This window comes from Culex quinquefasciatus, chromosome 1 (genome assembly GCF_015732765.1).
Source record: "Culex quinquefasciatus strain JHB chromosome 1, VPISU_Cqui_1.0_pri_paternal, whole genome shotgun sequence".
NCBI lineage: Eukaryota > Metazoa > Arthropoda > Insecta > Diptera > Culicidae > Culex > Culex quinquefasciatus.
This window is the reverse complement of record NC_051861.1, coordinates 48,260,528-48,281,684: the sequence shown is the minus strand read 5'-3', so window position 1 is coordinate 48,281,684 and position 21,157 is coordinate 48,260,528. Positions and strand designations below refer to the sequence as shown.

General features: G+C 35.9%; 2 protein-coding genes across 16 annotated transcripts in view; one reads left to right on the top strand and one right to left on the bottom strand.

The window, feature by feature from the left end:
* LOC6034954 (alpha-mannosidase 2) overlaps positions 1-11,783 on the bottom strand; it is a 213,071-nt gene extending 201,288 nt beyond the window's left edge. For all 5 annotated transcript variants that reach the window (XM_038265543.1, XM_038265492.1, XM_038265637.1 and 2 more), the window contains exon 1: positions 10,891-11,783. The gene's annotated coding sequence lies outside the window, so the exon portion shown is untranslated. The remainder of the gene's footprint in view (positions 1-10,890) is intronic.
* A 5,962-nt stretch (positions 11,784-17,745) lies between these two features.
* The window catches only part of LOC6034957 (mucin-5AC), a 66,622-nt gene continuing 63,210 nt past the window's right edge, over positions 17,746-21,157 (top strand). For 2 of the 11 annotated variants that reach the window (XM_038249928.1, XM_038249931.1), the window contains exon 1: positions 17,765-18,913. In XM_038249928.1, coding sequence (XP_038105856.1) covers positions 18,857-18,913 — 57 coding nt within the window. In that variant the 5' untranslated portion in view covers positions 17,765-18,856. Of the gene's footprint in view, positions 18,914-21,157 lie in introns of all 11 variants that reach the window. The other 9 variants (XM_038249926.1, XM_038249922.1, XM_038249933.1 and 6 more) reach the window with 7 other exon arrangements.

Genomic DNA, 21,157 nt, shown 5'->3' with positions numbered 1-21,157 from the left:
GATTATCGCAAAAACTACTTTTTTCAAAAAATCATATCTCCGCGCCATTTCATCCGATTTTAGCTGTCTTAGTCACAAATGAAAGGTGATTAGTTTGGCTATTTGGGAAAAATAGTAAGAAGTTTCAAAAATCTAGCTTAACATTTGAAAAGGTTGAATGAAAACATAAAATGCTGTTTTAAAGGTCTCGGGACCAAAGAGCCTATGTTTGAAAATATTTTTATCGGATTCCTCAGAAAATTTCACATAACATATCAAAAAATGGTGAAGTTATGTTTTCGATACTCTGAGATACGATTTTTTGAAAATAAAAACTGGATTTTTCGACGCGCCACGCGCAAAAATGAGAAAATGACGAAAACGGGAAAAAATCAACTTTTTTCACTAAAACTGCGATAACTTTAAAATTTCAGCGATGACCTATACATGTTAAAATACCAAAATTTTCGTAATTAAAAGACGCAGACTTTTGATAGCATAACATCTATAGGTCATCGCTGAAATTTTGAAATTATCGCAGTTTTAGTGAAAAAAGTCGATTTTTTCCCGTTTTCGTCATTTTCCCATTTTTGGGCGTGGCGCGTCGAAAAATCCAGTTTTTATTTTCGAAAAATCGTATCTCAGAGTATCGAAAACATAACTTCACCATTTTTCGATAAGTTATGTGAAATTTTCCGAGGAATCCGATAAAAATATTTTCAGACATAGGCTCTTTGGTCAAGAAAATCTGATGAAATGGCGCGGAGATATGACTTTTTGAAAAAGTGTTTTTTTTTGCGAAAATCGACGAAAATTGCCATTTTTCGAACCACCCTAACACGGCGTAGGTCATCCTAATGGGCAAACAAAAAAATACGGGTCTAATTATTTCGGCCAAGGATCCCTCAGAAAAAAATTTAGCTCGATCGGAGAACTTTTTTTCGAATCATGCTGTTTTCGTTTTCGTTGCTTTATTTTTTTTTATAAAAAAAGGTTTTATCAAAATATAAAACGTTATAAAATCGGGCGACCAATTTAACAAAATGTTTCTCTGACACCAAATTTCCACACCATCACCATTTCAGGCAGCATATTTAATGGTGGCTGTCAATCAGGGTTACCGTTTTGACTTTGACCTATCCCGCGACACAATCAAAATCCGTTTCCTTAATTTCCTCAAGTCCCTCCCCTGACGATACACATGTAGATTTTAGAACACTGTGATATTTTTGTTAATTTATTGAGTTAGTTTTAAAAGTGAACCCGTCTTGTATCATTTGAGTTTTGTGTACTTGTTGATGCGAAAAGACGAGATGGTTTTGTGCCTTTTTGAGAGAGTGTCTTGGAATATGCTAGACACATCTCAAGGGGGCTTTTGTTCACCTCCTAATAAAGAAAATGAAAAATGAAAAGAGTTACCAGGTCAAAATTAAAAAAAAAAATCTGACAAAGTATCAATTATAAATCTGGAAAAATCTGGCAGACGAAAATCTAGCAATTCTGAATGGTAAAGGGAAGGGAGGACATGAATTAACTCGAAAGTTTGTAGAAATAAGATAGATAGATTTTTTAAGGAAATCCCATTCTTTTATATTTATTTCAAATAAAGTTCGTTTATTTTAATTAAAAGTAATTTTAAAATGGGCACAACATTGAACAATCTGTCAATATCCGGCACAGAGAAGGTTGTATCTTTATTCTGGCTGACACTTGAAAAATCTGGCAATCTGGCAACCCTGGCTGTCGCGAGAAATCGAAATATGGACCACAGATTCGTGATCAGGATTCAACTACCCTGTAGGACAAAGTTTCAAGCAAATCGAAGAGACAGGACATCCATCGAGTCTTTGTAAGTTTTTATCCATTTCAGGTACAATCCAATTCCGCTTCTAAACGTGTTCAGAATAAACATTTTTTTTATTTCATTGGGACCATCCAGAAACCACGTAAATAACCCTTAGGGGACCCTCAGTGGGGGTTTTGCGCTCCATTCAGTCAGGATTTTTTTATAATTGCCCACATGATGGGAAGGAGAAGGAAATCTGAAATTTCTAAGAAAGTGTCCACGTGGTTTATGAATTGCCCCTCACGGACAATAAAATCTGGAATTCATAGTATATGGTCAGAAATAAAATGCATAAAAAAAAATATGCAATTTTTTAAGTATTTTATCGAACGCCGCTTGTGACATGTATCAAGCAACTTAGTTTTCAATTTTTTTAAAACAGTGCCCAAAAATAAACAAAAAAAAAATATAAACGTTTTTGTCATACTAGCCTTTCCACTCATTCTCATCAGTTTTGCAGTTTTCCGCTATTCAAACTTCATTTTCAGATACATCAACAATAAATAGTTGCATGCTCACTTACTTATACTAAAACTGTAATTCATGACCAAACAAATAAAAAAAAACAAATTAATAATTTCTAAAAATAAACGGAATCTGTTTTTGAGAAACAGCTTTTTTTAAAATGGTTCAAAAAACGTGTGTGATAAGCAGGGCGGTAAAACAAAATCATTCGAAGAGAGCAATTCTCTACCAAAACCGGAAATGAATTTTATTTGTATTGTTTGATTTGGCTCAAACTTTGTGGGGGCCTTCTCTATGACCAAATAAACTATTTTGTGTGATTGGTTCATCCATACAAGTCTCCATACAATTTTGGCTGCTGTCCATACACAAATGGTATGCAAATATTCAAACAGCTGTAACTTTTGAGTTTTAAAATATTTTTTTCGAAAAGATCGGAAAATTTCACGAATGTTTCATGCATTAACATTGATAATCGGACCTTTAGTTGCTGAGATATCGTCATTAGAAAATGGTGGGTTATTTTGGTGAGATTAAGAAAACTTCAATTTTCGTGTTTCTTTTTCTTAAAACGGCTCTATCTCAGCAACCCGAGGTCCAATCTTCAATGTCTCTTAGAAAACTTTATAGCAAATTTTTTGAACTTCTCGAAAAAAATAGTTGTAGAAATGATCTATTTTTTGAATGTTTTTTTTTTAAATTGAAAAATTACAAATATTTCGCTAAAATCAAACTTTCGGGAGCTATATCTTGAAAACGGAGCCCTTTATCAAAAAATCAATAGAGTACTTTTCGATTGCAAATTCAATTTTGCATTAAAAATAATGTCAAACGTGTTTTTGCATGAAACTTCGATTTTTTTCAAAAATCACTGTTTTTCCAAAAAAATCATAACTCGGCGGCAGATTTTTTGACCATGTTTCTCTATAGCTCAAAAGTTGCGGATTTTTGTCCCCTAAAACATATCACAAAATCTCGAAAATCAAAAAATACGTATTTTGGGAAATTTAGCTTTAGTGAAAAAAAAGTTAATAAAAAAATCTGCTACCTACAACTTTGCCGAAGACACCAAATTGATCGGAAAATTCACTCACATTCATTCATTCATTCACTACAGCTGTTTGAATATTTACATACCATTTTTGTATGGACAGCAGCCAAAATTGTATGGAGACTTGTATGGGTGAACCAATGACACAACATAGCTTATTTGTTCATAGGGAAGGCCCTCACAAAGTTTAAGTCAAATCAAAAATACAAAAAATAAAAATGGTCGAAATCAGCCGATTTCGTAGAGAATTGCTCAAGTACAATTAAAAACTAGTTAGCTAGCATATAAATTTTAAAAAATGAAAGTAAATTTTAAGCAATTAAATAAAAAGTTCCAATTTTAAAAACAACAAAATTTAAATTTATTTAGAAAATTGTTTTGCTGAAAATACGTTTAAATAATAAGATATTTATGATTTTTGTTTATATAACGCTGAAAAGATGTAGCATAGAACAACGAACACTTATCTATCAAGCTTTGTATGGTTCCATACTTTTTGTATTCGCGTAAGTGTGAACTGAAATGTGAGTGATGTGATTAATTCAAATTTTAAAATATTTTAAATAAAGATTAGGTGTTGGAGTCGGAGTCGGAGCCGGAGTCAACATTTTGTGGAAAGCTGGAGTCGGAGTCGGAGTCGGAGTCGGCTAGAGTCGGAAGGCCGGAGTTGGAGTCGGAGCCGGAGTCAAAGTTGGAGTCGGCTTAACTCAGAAAGCCGGAGTCGGAGACGGAGACATTTGAATGCTTCGATAAGATCAGTTCTTCTTTCTATACGCAAAGATTATTTCCACAGGCGCCTCTCATCATTAGTCGTACAGATCCCTTGAATTCCTGAGAACGCTAATTACATTTATCCCCCATCAGATAATTTATCATATCGTTCCTCAATTGTTTACCTCATCTGTATTTTTTTTTGTCATAACACATGCGATTTTAATTCAATTCTCGCGAGCCCGTGCAAATTAATCTCTAAAGACCGTCGCAAAGGGAAATTATTTTTAACCTTTGACAGCTTGGCTGGTCAGCTCTCATTCTCTGCCTTCCTCTGCCGCAGTCAACAATGCAATGCAATGGTGCAATAGGCTAGTAGACATTCATTAGTTCAACGACAAATAGTGGAAGTAGCGGTGGCAGTGGTTACAGTAAAAAATACAAAAAGCACCTCTAATAATGCGCACACATTAAGTGCAAAACTGTGTGCACTGACTACTGGCAGCAGGGACCGACCGGCTGTGCTGGGGGTAATTAAAAATGCTTAGTAACTGTTATTCAGTGGTGTAAGGGTTAGGTTTAGTCTAGTTTGGCATACTAATTTTGTTGCCTAACGTAGTGAATTTAATGTTGGAAAAAAGTTTTTTTTAATGTTATCAATTTAGACCAAAACGAAACACCTTGGTACCATCAATATCTAGCTTTCCAATAGCCTGTAATACCTTTATTTTATGCTAAACTAAATTAAATAATTTTAAACAACATTTTAAGCGACAAATTCATGTGTTCATCAGCAATAAACGGCTATCATCACCCCCTTCTGGGACGCTCAATCGAGCTGAATAACCACGGCAGCCCTGCGTCTGCTTCTCAATGGTTGTCACTGCTGCGGCGGCTACCCCATAGAAGTGAACAATCACAGCGGTTTACAGCTGTGGGGGGTGGGGAACGCCCGATTTACAGATTACTTACACCTGGCCAGGTCGCCGACAAGCGTATGCGACAAGGGCAAAGCCGCAAAGAGCTGCTCGTTAATCACAATTTCCGAAACAATGCGTGGTGGCGGTCCACCCCTTAGGAAAAAAAAGTGAGGCAAAAAAAGGGTGCAGAAATGCCTGTTGCTCTATCGACGAGCTAGGAATGACGGTAAAACAATGAACCGGCTGGGAATTTTGATTTGGAGTTCTTTTTCGAGTTTCAACCCTTCGAGTGAAGGATGATGGTTGTCGCGACGTGGTTCAATTGAAGAAAGGTCGATGAACTGTGACGGTTCTTGTTGAAGGAAACTTATGGAAGAGGGAGAAGAAAATGTAACATAGACGCCCTTGTTTACATCCCAATATGATTAAAGTGTGGTTGCGCCAATAGAAAATACAATAACATTGCACTCAATATCAAAAGATAAGCATAACCTTTCAGGAATACAATCTATCAGTATCTAATACGCTTTCATCTTTGCACATTCATTCTAAGAAAACATCCAACATGGACCGCCCTAGGATACTATCGATATTGACATTCTAATTACGTGAGCTGTGCACCGTTGAGGCAGGTCGTTACTTCACTTCTCTGTCACTTCGATTCGTCGTGCACCCGTATGTAACTGGATGGTGGTGTGATACATAACCAACAGCTGCCTGACTGACTGACTGACTTTGGTCTGAGCCATATCAGCACTCCCTTGATGGAAGGCGTCACAACGCTCGAATTGCAATTTTATGTAATTTCCTATTGCTCACGAAGACTCGCCTTCGCTCGGCAGGGCAGCAGCAAATGAAGATTGTTCTGCTGCGTTGAGGACTGACAAGAAGGAAGACCCTGCGAGACGTTCTGGAAGAAGGACCTGATGACACAACCGATGGTTACATGTACAAACTTCCAATGTTTATGTGTCGATGGCAGTGTTGAACTAACTGACTGACTGTGAGCGAAGAAACTGGAAAAGACACAAGAAGCTTGCAAGATACTCGAAATGCTTCCTATACCACCATTTTCCAGGCTTCCTTTCCACGGGGAGCACTGGTTTCTTAATGGCTTCGGGGGGCGTAATGTGATCGATAAACCGAGTGACGACTTTGGCACATAGTCTGGGACTTCGTTGGAGATTTGTGTTTGATAGAAAGTAGGGCATGGTACCATCTCAAGACGATTGCCTGGAAATGAACAAACCTCAAAGGGGCATTTACATTAACGGGGACTGATGGTTCGCATGGATTCAAATTGGATTCTTATTCAATATTCATGATAAGTCTGCATCAAGTATAAATACTATCAATACACCACAGTGATTTATCATTCAATGTGGTGTGTTTGGTACTCAAACTGTTAGAGGAGTAAATACTTTGTTAGTCAAAGTTTTTGTTTGATCCGCACGATATGACAAGATGTCCACGAAAAGGAGATCCACCACCAAATCCGTGGAGAGATTTTCCTGGTTTGATTTTGATGATATTTGTCCAAAAATAATCCATAAGCCAACCGCTGAGCAAAATCAAAATAGCAACTTAGTTCTGCTGGATTGCTTTCGCTAATAACTGCTGATAATATTTGACAGCAGTCAAACTAGCGAAATTTTTCACGATTTCCAGCGTAGTTCTATGTGGTTCTATTCAACTTTGGCAGAAATTCTACTGGAAGGGGTAGCTTCAGAAATGACAGTTGTCATTCTCAAGTCCTGAAACAATGCTTTTGACAGTATCGTTGAATTGATGAATCAATCGAAATTTATAAATCTCATCGTGCTGATTCATCACAAAAAAATTAAAAATTTGAACGCTTAAGTAAAGATAACCCGCAGAATTAAGTAGAAATTTGTTTGTTACCTTTACAAAACAAATAGCATTATGTTTTGAAAACTTGGTCAACATATATTCATTCGTTCGAAAATGTCAATATAACTTGAAAATCATCCGATATTAATTGTGTTATCGTTTATCACAGCTCCCAGTACTATTTATTTCTAATGTTGAGATAGGCCGTCGCAAATATTTGTCAAAATTTATAGCGTAAGACAATTATATCTGGAAAACTTGGCTAAGAAAACTTTGGAAATGGTACAGTAGTTGATTTCGAATGTAAACTAAGGTAGAAACGATGGAGCAACAAGAAATAATACGACAAAGTTTTTAGAAATGGATTTGTTATCTTTGAAGAATACCTAAAAATAAACAGTCTTTAATATGGAAAAAAAAACACAAATACTAGCATTTTGGGCCGCTTGACCAGCGGATTTCCCGAAACCCGCAGATCAATTTTTGGTTTACTTTGGCGCAAGCGACTACCGTCGGAAAAAAAACTAGAGGTCGGTGAAATATCAGTAAAAAATAGCTGGACATTCCCAAAATCACACAGCAAAAAAAGTGTAAATTTGGAAGTTTTAATTCAAAAAGGTTGAATATTCCCTTTTTCATGATGTAATTTAACCTCAATTTAGACTGAAAATGCGACATTACACCAGAATAGTGGTAAAATTAAACATTTTCAGAGGTAAAATTACACATTTTTTCTGACATAAAAGATGAACCCCTTTCCAGATGTGATATAACCATGATTTTTTTTCTATGCACTACACGCAGAAAAATAAGGCATATTTGAATCAACAAAACGTTTTGTTGTTTGAAAATCAAGAATTGATAAAATCAAGGTTTGTTTCAATGCAAAATCGGCGTTGATTATATTCGTACAGGCAAATTCTATAAAATATTTATCTGCGTGTAGTTTTTCCTTACAAGTCTGCGTATAAATTAGAAGGCTTTCCAAAACAAAACTGAATAACCTGTATGTTGCATAAGAAATCTTGTACCAAAAATAAAACACAAAACTGATCAGAAAATCACTCGCATACAACTGATTTTTGCATGTTTCTACACAGTAAAAAAGTAAGCTGTAATTTTGGAAGGTTGAATATTACCACATTTATGATGTAATTTTACCTCAATTTAGACTGAAAAAGTGACATTACACCGGAAAAGTGGTAAAAATACACATTTCCAGAAGTAAAATAACACCTTTTTTCTGACATAAAAGATGTACCCCTTCCCAAATGTAATATTACCATGATTTTTTTTTCTGTGTATAAAACTATGCCATTACGCTCCGAATAACAATTAAGGGGTTACATACATGTAGAAAATCACAAAATTCCATATTACAGAAAATACATTAAATCCACTAATAAGATTACTTTCAATCACTCTTAAAAATTCATGAAGATATTTCTTGATAAAACTTAGTAAAAGACGATTTGAGTTTGAAATTTGTCATGCGCAAAGCGAACTGTCAAACTAAGTGAACGATTTTCTCTAAGACCGAGTTGATTTACAGTTGTCACGATATCTGAAAATGGGATGAACCAAATTGGCTGAAAGTTGGAATAAAGACTCTTATAACATATTTCGTGTGTATGACGAAGCCCGATTTTTAAAGCTTGCTTTTTTAAAAAATACAAAAATCAAAAACTGACGATTTTGTACATCAAAAACTAAAAAATATTTTTATTTAAAAAAAAAACTTTTTGGAAATTGCCTTTTTTCTTGCACTCAGAACCGTTTTAACGAGTCTTCTTGGACAAGTTTGGCAATTTTTCGAAAAATCAACCCCGGCAAAATCAAATGGCGTCTCGGGCGTCGCGACGTGCGATGCATATATGTTTTACCGGAGTCGGTTCTTCGAAAAAAAATACCAAGGTCTGTACCGAGCTCCAGGGTGCTCCAAACATCAATGTTATCTGTACCAAAAGATGCACAAGGATCTGGCCTACACGGCAGTGATGTTGAAAATAAACGTTTCAGTGCCCAAAATGCCACAAAAATTGACATTTTTGAAAAAAAAAAACTCTTTTTACGGGTTAAATCCCATTTGAAATTTAAATGCATAGCGCCAGCTCCTGTTATGTCCAATCAAGCTCATATTTGTGATTTGGGCTCAGCATGTCCACCGGAACAAACTCCTGAATGCCCGCCAAAAAGTCATTTTCGTTACACTCTAATGTATATAATCCCTTAAGTTACGGTTAAGTTGTAGTAAATATTGATGAGTCTACAAAAAAAAATCCTGGAAAGCTACGTCTTTTTCTGATCTCAAAAAAAAAAAAAGAAAAATTAACGTATTTTAATTTTTTATAATAGTTTATAATCGGTTATATAACATATTTCTTCAAAATTTAAACTTTCAGCAATTATTTTTGTTTGATTTAAAAATTTAAGTAACATGAGAAAACAACTTTAAATTAAATTTGCACTGCCTAACATATTAATCTTCCCTAATCTCGGAGCTCTATGTAAAAGTTCCATTATCTCCAGCAATGCCATTTTGAGCACTAATTTCAGTTCAATTAACATGCCAGCAAATGAAATCAATCTTGCTACAATTGATAGTTGTTGATTGGCCTTCTACCTTCTCCTTGAGACACTGCAATCAAACCATTTCAATTATTTCAAGTAAGGATCCAGTTACTATCGTTCCCATCAGAATCAGCAAAAGGCAGCGACTAGAGCCAAATCGTCTTGTAATTTCACACTTTTTAACTTTGTAGCTCACCCAGAATTCTCGTGCCACTTGTCATGTCGAGTGTCAAATTGAACCGCACAACACACATACACACTTGAAACAGTTGAGGGTAATAGCACGAAAAATCACCGTTAATCCATGCACATAACTTGAAACGGCACCCATCCAGTGATTCTTGTGCGCGATTTTAGGGCACATCGTCAAGGAGTAGAAGGACTGAGAAATGGCATCGCTGACACCCATCAATCGTCGTCAGAGTGGTTGGCACACGGGACGATGGCTCTTCAGCCAACCAGGGAAATTTTGATTGTCAACGTGGTTGAGCTAAACTTAGTTCATATGCTATCATTTTTCGTTGTTTCGATCTTTACAATGAGTCATAGGAAATTGAATTTGTTTACTGTTACATTGAAATTTTGTCTTTGGCATTTAAATGTTTTGTTCCCTTTTTAAACTTTTTTGATCGTTTTTTAACAAGTACATATGAATCAATCTCTGCCATGAGCAGAGAATAACAGCATAGGTTAAAGCAGCCAGAAATAAAGAAATCACAACAATCTCTGTCACTTCTTGAAATTGCATGCTAAAGATTGAGCACTGTTGACTGTGCCTCGTTTCACGAATCAATCAAATCATGTTTCCATAATGGGTAACAGATATGCCAATTTCAGCTCGAAACTTAACTACGGGTCGCTATGGTCAGTCTCGAAACCTGACTCTCCAGTCGATTTGTTTGCTCTAAACGGATCCATACGTTGGTTCAATGAGGTGCACCCGGGTAATGATTTTATTTTGATCAGCTGATTGCGTTCAATGTCTTTTTTTCTGATTGGAATCATACATTTGGAATACTGTGCGAAACACTAGTCATGTTAAAAAAAGTTACGAATAAATATCAAATTTGAGCTACATAATCTAACAAAGTCTCTTTTACTAAGCCGCTGTAACTACCTCGAATTCAAAAAATATTCATTTTTCATTAAAAACATAGTTGAACGCTCATTTTAAGTTAATGACTGAGATTTTGTACACTAATTGAGATCTGAAAAGGCCATCGCCACTCTTTAGTGCCATGTAACTATGGATTTAACAATTAATTTCTTGAAAGTTTCACAACATCTGTTTTCATTTAAGTTTTCAGTATTATTCATTTGTAATGATAAACAAAAACACTTCCAGTATGTAATACTGAGTACTTTAGTTTGAATACTTAAACAAAAAATCACATAAACGTCATGTCATTTGACTTAGGACCGTGGTTAAGCCCACATGGATTGACACATCCAATGAGTATGGATCGTAGTAAGATTATACACAGTAGTTTGATTACTTTTGATTTGATGATGAAGACGTATCAAGATTGAGTTGTATTCTTGTCGTCGCAGCTTCCAGCTCGTTGGGTAATGTGTTGCAATTATCGATGAAGTTGTAATCGTATTTTCGCAAGCGGATCTGTATCAATGCTCTGTTCTTTGGTAGCAATCTTCCAATACAACGAAACGCGGATTTGCCGTGTGGAATGAAGAACTGCTTTACAACGAGGTCATCCGCTCCTCCAGAAGGGGCCTCTTTTTTGCTCACTACTTGTAGTCTTGTTCCAATCCGGACAGACAAACACAAATATTAGATGACCTGAAGTGGGGTGTAGTAACTGGACCGGATACGGACACGCACCAAATTCACTGCAAAATCACTGCACTGTTCAAAACATTTTTCCCAAACACACACGTTCTTCTTGACGTTTCCCCAACTGGAGACCAAAAAATCACCAAATTTTAATCACATCCAATAAACATCTTTTCTTCTCCCTTTCTGGAGAGAGAGACACACACACACCAACAACACAACACCGCAACACTACGCTCAGCAGGAGAGAATGAGAGCGTCAAAGGGAATGAGAACAGCGCAAAACATCACAACATACAGGACACACACGGGGCCAACTTTGACGCACGCCGCTGTCACAAGACAAGGACAAACACCAAAACTGCTGTTTTTTTAACAGACACACATCCGCCGTCAAACGCCAAAATCTTCCTGTCAAGGGGAGAGAACCTTCCTGTACCGAACCGATCCGTTGAAACTCCGGAGTGCCAACCGACGAAGAAGACGACCGAACGCACGGACAGTCCAACGACGAATGAACGCGAGAGACGGACAACAACACGGGCTCAGCTCAGTCTTGAAGTCTTCTCAGCAGCAGTGTGCGTGTGTTCTGCCGTAGCAGACTGACAGTTCTGATGTTGTTTAGCTGCGGCGTCTGCCGCACAGGTGATTGCGGGTGTGGTGGTGTGGGTGTTGTTTCTTATGTTGCGTACATGTGAGCGAGAATGTTCTCGCTAAGTAAAATGAGAGAAAGAGAGAGAGAGAGAACCTGGAGCGGGAGAGGCATTGGTTTGAGTCTAGGATAGGGCATGCGCATGCCGTGTGACTTTATGCGTTACACGTGTACGTTATGTCTGTCAGGCGTGTTTGACGACCCTGTAGAAAAATTCTCACGGTTGTTATACGTTATGTACAGCGGAGTAAATATCCTATTTTTATGCAACACAAACCCAAACGGTGTTATGAAGTTAGTGTCGATGTTAAGCAATATTTTAATTTTGGTATGTTTAAGGCTGGTACAAATAGTTTTAAAAGTTTTGTCAAAGTCATCTTTTTAGGCTCCAAATTATTGATAAACATGTCTTTTATCGCGTGTTCAAAAATTGAAGGGTTCGTGATCAGGGACAAAATGTACCCCTTAGGACAAAATTTCACGTAAATCGAAAAAGGGTCAGAGCAACTGCTGTGCACTATGGAAGACCAAAAAAAATGTTACTTCTGAATATTGTTTTCGCCGATGCTGCATTTTAAATAAGAAAATTCCAAATTTCAAAGCTGTAGGTGCTATAGCATCCGAGATACAGGTTAATTTATTTTTCAAAAAAAAAATCTGTAATTTTCAAATGGTCATATTTAATTGAATTAACCATAAATTTCAAATATTTTAAGAGTTTTGTAAAGGTAACTTGATAAATTTTCTAAATTGACATAATGGTAAAATTTGTTTTATGTTTTGTTAAGACAACTATTAATTTGTCAAAAAATAAAAATAAATACCTTCGTTAATCCAGTGCTATTCTTCACTTTTAATTAATTTGTCGTAAAAATTGGAATTCAACGAACATGGTCATCTTTATAAAAGTTGCGCAAAAATGCGAAAACGGATTAAAGCATTTATAGCTAAAGCTAACAATTTGGATTTTGGTATGGAAACTCTCCAGTCTCCATAGTGCTGTGTGAGTTGGCGGAGAATGACCCACATTCCCCTGCGTTAAGAATTATTATACACTAAACCCCCGGTTTATGCTCAGGCGTTACCTAGGGCGTTACTCTTTTTATTAAATTGATTTTTCTGGAACGACGCAACATATTTGCAATCTTTTTAAAACAATGTAAACGGCATGTGCAGATCTAAAACCTAAGTAAACCAAATAAAAAGCGTTACGCCTGCCCACCAAATTGACTCATTTTATTACAGTGAAACCTTTTTTTATGCGGTGCGCTGCGTTTTTCTAATTCTTCGATTTCTATGGAACGACGCAGCATTTTTGCAATGTTTTAAAAGCAATTTGTAGGTTTTGTTCAGATCTAAAAAACGCTTTTCAAAGGATGCAAAAATATTGTATGGTTTAAGATACATCTACGAAACAAAAAGCGTAACACGCGATAGTGTGCAAAGACGTACGCAGTGGAGGAGTTCTCTACGGAATCGGCCTTTTTTCTTTAATTTTAATTTTTGTATTTTTTAATCCGGCTGAAACTTTTTTGGTGCCTTCGGTATTCCTAAAAAAGCCATTTTGCATCATTAGTTTGTCCATATAATTTTCCATACAAATTTGGCAGCTGTTCATACAAAAATGATATGTGAAAATTCAAAAATCTGTATCTTTTGAAGGATTTTTTTGATCGAGTTGGTGTCTTCGGCAAAGTTGTAGGTATGGATATGGACTACACTGAAAAAAAATGATACACGGTAAAAAAAATTTTGGTGATTTTTTATTTGACTTTTTGTCACTAAAACTTGATTTGCAAAAAAACACTATTTTTAATTTTTTTTATTTTTTGATATGTTTTAGAGGACATAAAATGCCAACTTTTCAGAAATTTCCAGAATGGGCAAAAAATCTTTGACCGAGTTATGATTTTTTGAATCAATACTGATTTTTTCAAAAAATCGAAATATCGGTCGCAAAAATTTTTCAACTTCAATTTTCGATGTAAAATCGAATTTGCAATCAAAAAGTACTTTAGTGAATTTTTGATAAAGTGCACCGTTTTCAAGTTATAGCCATTTTTAGGTAACTTTTTTGAAAATAGTCGCAGTTTTTTATTTTTTAAAATTAGTGCCCATGTTCGCCCACCTTTGAAAAAAATATTTTTGAAAAGCTGAGAAAATTCTCTATATTTTGCTTTATTGAACTTTGTTGATGCGACCCATAGTTGCTGAGATATTGCTATGCAAAGGCTAAAAAACAGGAAAATTGATGTTTTCTAAGTCTCACCCAAACAACCCAACATTTTCTAATGTCGATATCTCAGCAACTATAGGTTCGATTTACAATGTTAGAACATGAAACATTCGTGAAATTTTCCAATCTTTTCGAAAAAAATATTTTCAAAAATTTAAAATGAAGACTAACATTTCAAATGGGCGTAATATTGAATGTTTGGCCCGTTTAAAATTTTAGTCTTGATTTTAAATTTTTGAAAATATTTTTTTCGAAAAGATCGGAAAATTTCACGACTGTTTCATGTTTTAACAATGTTAATCGGACCTATAGTTGCTGAGATATCGACATTAGAAAATGTTGGGTTGTTTGGGTGAGACTTAGAAAACATCAATTTTCCTGTTTTTTAGCCTTTGCATAGCAATATCTCAGCAACTATGGGTCGCATCAACAAAGTTCAATAAAGCAAAATATAGAGAATTTTCTCAGCTTTTCAAAAATATTTTTTTCAAAGGTGGGCAAACATGGGCACTAATTTTAAAAATGAAAACTGCGACTATTTTCAAAAAGTTACCTAAAAATGGCTATAACTTGAAAACGGTGCACTTTATCAAAATTCACTAAAGTACTTTTGATTGCAAATCGATTTTACATCGAAAAATGAAGTTGAAAATTTTGCGACCGATATTTCGATTTTTGAAAAATCAGTATTGATTCAAAAATCATAACTCGGTCAAAGATTTTTGCCCATTCTGAAATTTCTGAAAAGTTGGCATTTATGTCCTCTAAAACATATCAAAAATAAAAAATTAAAAATAGTGTTTTTGCAAATCAAGTTTTAGTGACAAAAGTTAAATAAAAATCACCAAAAATTTTACCGTGTATCATTTTTTTCAGTGTAGTCCATATCCATACCTACAACTTTGTCGAAGACATCAACTCGATCAAAAATTCCTTCAAAGATACAGATTTTGAATTTTCACATATCATTTTGTATGGACAGCTGCCAAATTTGTATGGAAAATTATATGGACAAACTAATGATGCAAATTGGCTTCTTTGGGCATACCGAAGGCACCAAAAAAGTTTCAGCCGGATTAAAAAATACAAAAAAAATCGAATGACCGAAAACTCAGAGAATTGCTCAGTGGCGTTACGCTTTTTATTTCGTCGATTTCTCTTCAACCATATACAACATAGGCTTCATCCATAAAGTACGTCACGTTAAAATCAGTCAAAATTTACCCCCCCCCCTCCCCCTTTTGTCACGCTTTCCCTATACTTATAACAAGCAATGTCACACTTTCGCATACCCCCTCCCCCTAGAGCGTGACATTTTTTATGGATGACGCCATACAACAAAACCTACAAATGAGCAATTTTCTACGAATCTGTTAATTTTCATTGTATTTTTTGATTGATTTGGTGTCTTTGGCAAAGTTGTAACTATTGGTCATAGGTAGATCGACAAAAAAATTGTAATTTTTAATTAACTTTTTTTTTCAAAAAAAAAATCTCAGAATCCGTATTTTTTTTTATTTTTTTATTGTATTTTACATCTTTTAAACCATCCAGAAGTATAGACCAAAATTTTGAAGACGAGTTTAGATTTTTTTAAACAGTGATTTTTGTAAAAAAAAATCTCTTGCTTTAAATTAGTTTACCTTTTTTATTTAAAAATAAATGGATTTGCAATCGAAAAGTAGTTCACATTTTTTTGTTTAAGTGAACCGTTCAAAATAAAGTTATTCTAAATTAAATGTTGTCCAAAAAATTCCGGCTTTTAGATTTTTTTAATAGTGTCCATGATTTTTCAATGCTGAAAATATTTTTTTTTAAAAAAAAAGGTCAGAAAATTTCCTACAATTTCGTCTAACAAACAGTAAAGATTGAACAAATGGTTGCTGATATACAGATATACAGAGGATAAAAAATGGAAAAATTGTATTTTAAGTCTCACCCAAACAACTCTAAATTTTCTAATGTCGATATTTCAGCAACTATCTCCATAAATTTAAACGATTTTTATCATACAAACTTCAAGCGATTAGTGGGTGGGATTCCCGTGGTCAGAAAGAGCTCAAATTTCTTTCAAATCTTTGAATTAAGGGGATAGAAAGCCCGAATTTTGACCACCCTAATGGACAGCAAAATAAAACGTGGTTGTTATTGCTTACATTTCGTGCTCTTTTCATTATTATTCAATATCAAATATTAAAACGTGTCTTTTCGAAATGTCAAAAAGCGGCTAACAACACGACATCATGAGCGATGAGTTATTCAAAAAAAGTTATTTAGCCCAAGATTGATATTTATCTTCTGTTGGAAACAAGATGTGAGATAGGCATGAATCCCGAAGGTGCTTCTCTAGCGTTTTTTATACGTCTTTTTTACATAGAAAAAACATGTTCTGTTTTCGGCTGTACCTGAAATTCAAAACAAAGTTTATTTTTTTCAGTTTGCTATCCAATAGTTCATTAAATGTTGCAACATATTTATAGATTTTAAATATCTTTTTTAAATGTAGTAACAAAACGATGATCAAATAAAATCTAAATATCGTTGCTTGTGTGCTGTTTTGTGAAACGTCTTATTCTAAAAATATGCACTCGATTATCACGGCACTGAATGAACCGATTTTGATTAAGTACTTCAAAAGCTATGCAAAACAAAAACATTTTGATTCAAAAGGGTTGATTTCAAAAGAAACCCCTTCATATTGAATATTTGTAAAACAAGAATTTGAAAAACTTTCCAACAAGTTCAAAAGTTTGAGGATCTGACAATACTATCAAATGTATAAGAGGTCAAATTTTGAAATTATGTGTAGATCTATTTTTGAAAACTTATAAATGTAAGAAAGACATCAACCATTCTTAGGTGGATAATTTATAGTTTTTTTTATATTTGGTGCTTGAACTTTTTTTTACTCATAATTTTTATATTTTATTGTTCCATTTTTAACTTTTTCAAGTTATGATTTTGAATCACAATTTCATTTACTATAAACGAGTTTATTTTTAAACATTTTTTTTCATTTTTCATCTTTTTATGTTTTATTTTAAAGATATTTGATTTTGATCTATTTGTAATATCTCTTTTTCAAACTTTCTGAGCAGATTTCTAGATTAAATTTTCAAATGGTTTTATCTGCATCGGAAGCCCATGACTCATAGTTTGTTTTGAAAATTTACTCTGGATTGTTTAAACAGTTTTAAAAAGATTTTTTTTTTAAATTTGGGTGTTCCGTGCAAAGCAAATAATAAAAATTGTTATGGGGACATCTAGTAAGGAGTAGTGTAAGCTTTTGTTATTTCTTGGGATATTTTTGTTCAATTTTGTCGTTTTATATGAAGTTTTTTAATTAAAAAAATTACTGCATGTTTCATGATTAAGCTGATTCCTATATTTTAATCAATTGTTTGATTTTATCTTTTTGCTACCATTCTTAAAAATTCCAACAATATTACCAACAACGCACACTAACTTCATTTTCCTCAAATCACCGACAATGACAACCGGCTTTTTCCTTCTCCCTCTCCTGTCAGATAAAAGCTCTCTCACGGAATTTTATCGATTTTTCCTCCCCCTCGCCCACTGTCACTCTATTTTTTTTCGCTCTCACTCTCTCTATTTACGGCACTTCCGGATAAACGCGCAACCCCTTTTTATCCCAAACCGGTCGAGCCGACTTGGAGGACGTCGTTGGGGACGTCCTTTTTCCTTGTGCGTTCAATTCCTCTCCAGCCACTATCCGTGCAACATCGTCGACATCGTCCAGCCAGGCAGGAGCAGTCAGTCAGTCATACAATCGATACATCTGCAGAGGCAGAGCCAGCAGGCAGTGTCTTTGTGTGTGTGACTGTGATTTTTCCTTTCTTTCGTTGGAAAAGTTGGGAAAACTTGAATCGTGGTTTTGAATTTAAGGGTTTTCTCGTGCGCAATTTTGGGAGTTTCCCACTTTTTGGGGACTTTTTAACTCCCCGTCTGGTGGAGGAGAAAAAAAAAGGAAAAGCCCATTTTCCCCTCCTGCTGGAAGAAGAAGTGAAAGAACAAGCAAAAGTGGTTCACCAAAGTGTTGTAGAAGAAAATTTATCGATTGGGTATTTCTGTCTGCTGCGCGTTCGACGGTCCCGATAGGAAAAGTGGGTAAAACCCTTACCTACACAGTCGTTGCAGGGAAAATTGTTCGTGGAAGCATGTGGTGAATTATCAAAAGTGCGTGTGCAAAAAAGAAGGAAAAACGACCTTGTCGGTGTACCTTTCGAGGCTTCTCCACCAGTGGGAAAAAAAACGAGAGATTAAAAATTAAAAGGATTACTTTGAAGAAAAGCGCCTCCCGTGGAAAATGATCTCATTTATTGGTTCACTGAACGCCCACTCCAGAAGAAGCAGCAATTCCACCCTCATCAGCAGCAGCAGCGGTCGCGTTTGATTGAGGAGGACCCGGAAGAAAATCGATAACCACGGATTATCGACTTGGGTGGCGGACAGACGGCAACGGTGACGCGTGTGAGGCCCATACGTAACAAACCCTCAACCGTGCGCAAGCAAACGGCAGAGCAAATATTCGGAAGACGAAACTTCCTTACGAAAAGAATAAAAAAGGGGATCAACATCACCTAGTCGAGAGGTTCAGGACATCTCTTCGCCAGTACACAATCTAACTACTCTGGTGTGACTCAGCGAGAGTACCTCCTAGTCGACCGCGGAGTCCTTTTTGCTTCTACGCTCTTCATCCACTACTACTTCTTCTTCTTCTTCTTCGGTGTGTGACCTGTTTATCCAGGGAAACCAGCCTTCATGATCGGATCATTTTGGAATCTGTGTAGAGCGTGTCCTTCAATGCCTGTAGATAAGGTGAGTGAGATCGAGTGTTGCCTGACATTTCATAAATTAGGTATTGGAGCCATTCCCCTAATAGGTTGATGCTGTTCAAAATGGTTTATTTGAAAACAATTTGCATACCAAAAATAAAAATAAGAATTGAATTAAGAGATCAGGATTCATTATCCACGAGTATCCGGATAAATCCTCTAACTACTTCAAAACATCTGCTGTCTGAATATTTCAGCCTTAATACATTTGGATATCCGCAAATCTCAAATAGTTATCTGTCAACTGGGATGAATCGTGACTACAGTCAGAATTGGGGTAGTATATAGTACACAAACATGGCTAAACCCGCTGTCCCAATTCACCCTATCTGTTCCGATTTGTCCCAGATGAAGATCTGAGTGATCTTAAATCTATTTCACGCCCATACTGCTGCACCGAGGTCCCGTCGTCAGTGCGTCGTCAAAGAATATTTCGTAATTCTCAAAACAAATTGCTCTCTTTTGAGTTCAACATTTATTTGTAAACAACTCCGACTTTAGTTACTCTGATTCCGACTCCAACTTCAGTTCTCGAAAAATTGCCTAAAATAGCTCTCCTGAAAAGTTGCTGACTCCGACTCTGTAGCTCTGCTATCAATATTCCAAAATAGAAGTTTACTAAAATCATAGAAAGTAACCTTCCTCGTGAAAATTTCAATATAAATTCAGCAAAATCAAAATCATTACATATAAAAAACGTCACTTAATCCACCCTTAGGTGGTTGGCGCCTTCCTCACATTTAAAGGGTGCTATCCAAAATGCAAAAAGTGCTTAAATAACACTTAATTGCATAAAACTTTTGATAGGGTTGTCAGATCTTCAATGTTTTGAACACGTTGGAAAGGTCTTTTGAATACCTATCCAACGATAGGTCGCATGAAAGATCCGGACAGCATTTTCATCAAAATATCTGAGATCCGGCCTAAAAAAAGTGCGTAAATAATTATAATTATCAGATCTCCAATGTCTTGGACGCGTTGGAAAGATCTTTTAAATACCGTTCTAACAATATATAACATGATGGGTTTTCTGACAAAAACCACCCTTTTTACAATCTTCCAGACTTTTGTTAAAATCGTTTTTTAAGCATAACTTTTAAAGTACTTAACTAAACAGCATGATTTTTAATAGCGACTTATGGGACCCCAAGACGGATCGAATGACGCCAAAACGGATAAAATCGGTTCAGCCAATGTCGAGATAATCGAGTGACAATTTTTTGATCAACATCCCACCACACACACAGACATTTGCTCAGAATTTGATTCTGAGTCGATAGGTATACATGAAGGTTGAGAAGTTCATTTTTCGAGTGATTTTATAGCCTTGCCACATTGAGGTGAGGAAGGCAAAAAGGAAAAATCCTGCCCTGCACACTCTTCCAAGCAGTCAGCTCTCCAAGAAAAATCGCAATTTCTCACCCCACGTTCCGCGAGCATTTTTTTTCAGAATCGGGGCGTCCCCTCCCCTCTTCTCTTGAGGGTGCGAATGCGTCTGTGTTTGTTCTGCATATTTTCCTGTCTGGTACTCTCAGGAAATGGCAAGTGCTTCATGTATGAACCGAATGCGCTATTTACACATCGATGCCTCTGTGCTCTTTGGTTCTGGGTTCAGTCAGTCAGAATATAGGTACTCTTCCTCTAGTACTAGCAAGGAATCTAAGGGGGCGGAATTTGTTCTGCAGAATATTGCCCATTTATCATCGTTTGGTTGGGGGTCGGTCGGTTTCCAACGACGAATTGCGCTTTCCTTCGAGATTTTCCTTTCACTCGAAAGAGATATCCTGGAAGGAGAAACAGCTGGTAGGCGCAGAAGATCAGGGGATTTAGATGATCGGTTATGAGTTTGTGAACTAGGTCGAGAAGAAAATTTTATTGGAAAATGTTCGTTTTTCTTTTTTCAGCATGACAAGTACAAAACCAGTCCCAAAATTCATCGAATATTTAAGAAACGAAGTTGACTTTATATCTGTCGGCCACTATTACTAGTACCAACCACTAGTGTCTTCCTTTTTAACTACAAGGACTTCGCCACCCTGGGCTCCACAGTGTTTGATTACGGCGCAGAGCGACGGCACTGGATACACATATTTACGCTTAGAATTTTAGAGCGCCCGTCGCGGGATTCGAAACAGGAACCTCAGGATTGTGAGTCCGATTGATCCACACGGGTGGGATGTTTTAGTGCTAAGTACAACAAATTCGAGATGATTATTAAAATTTACAG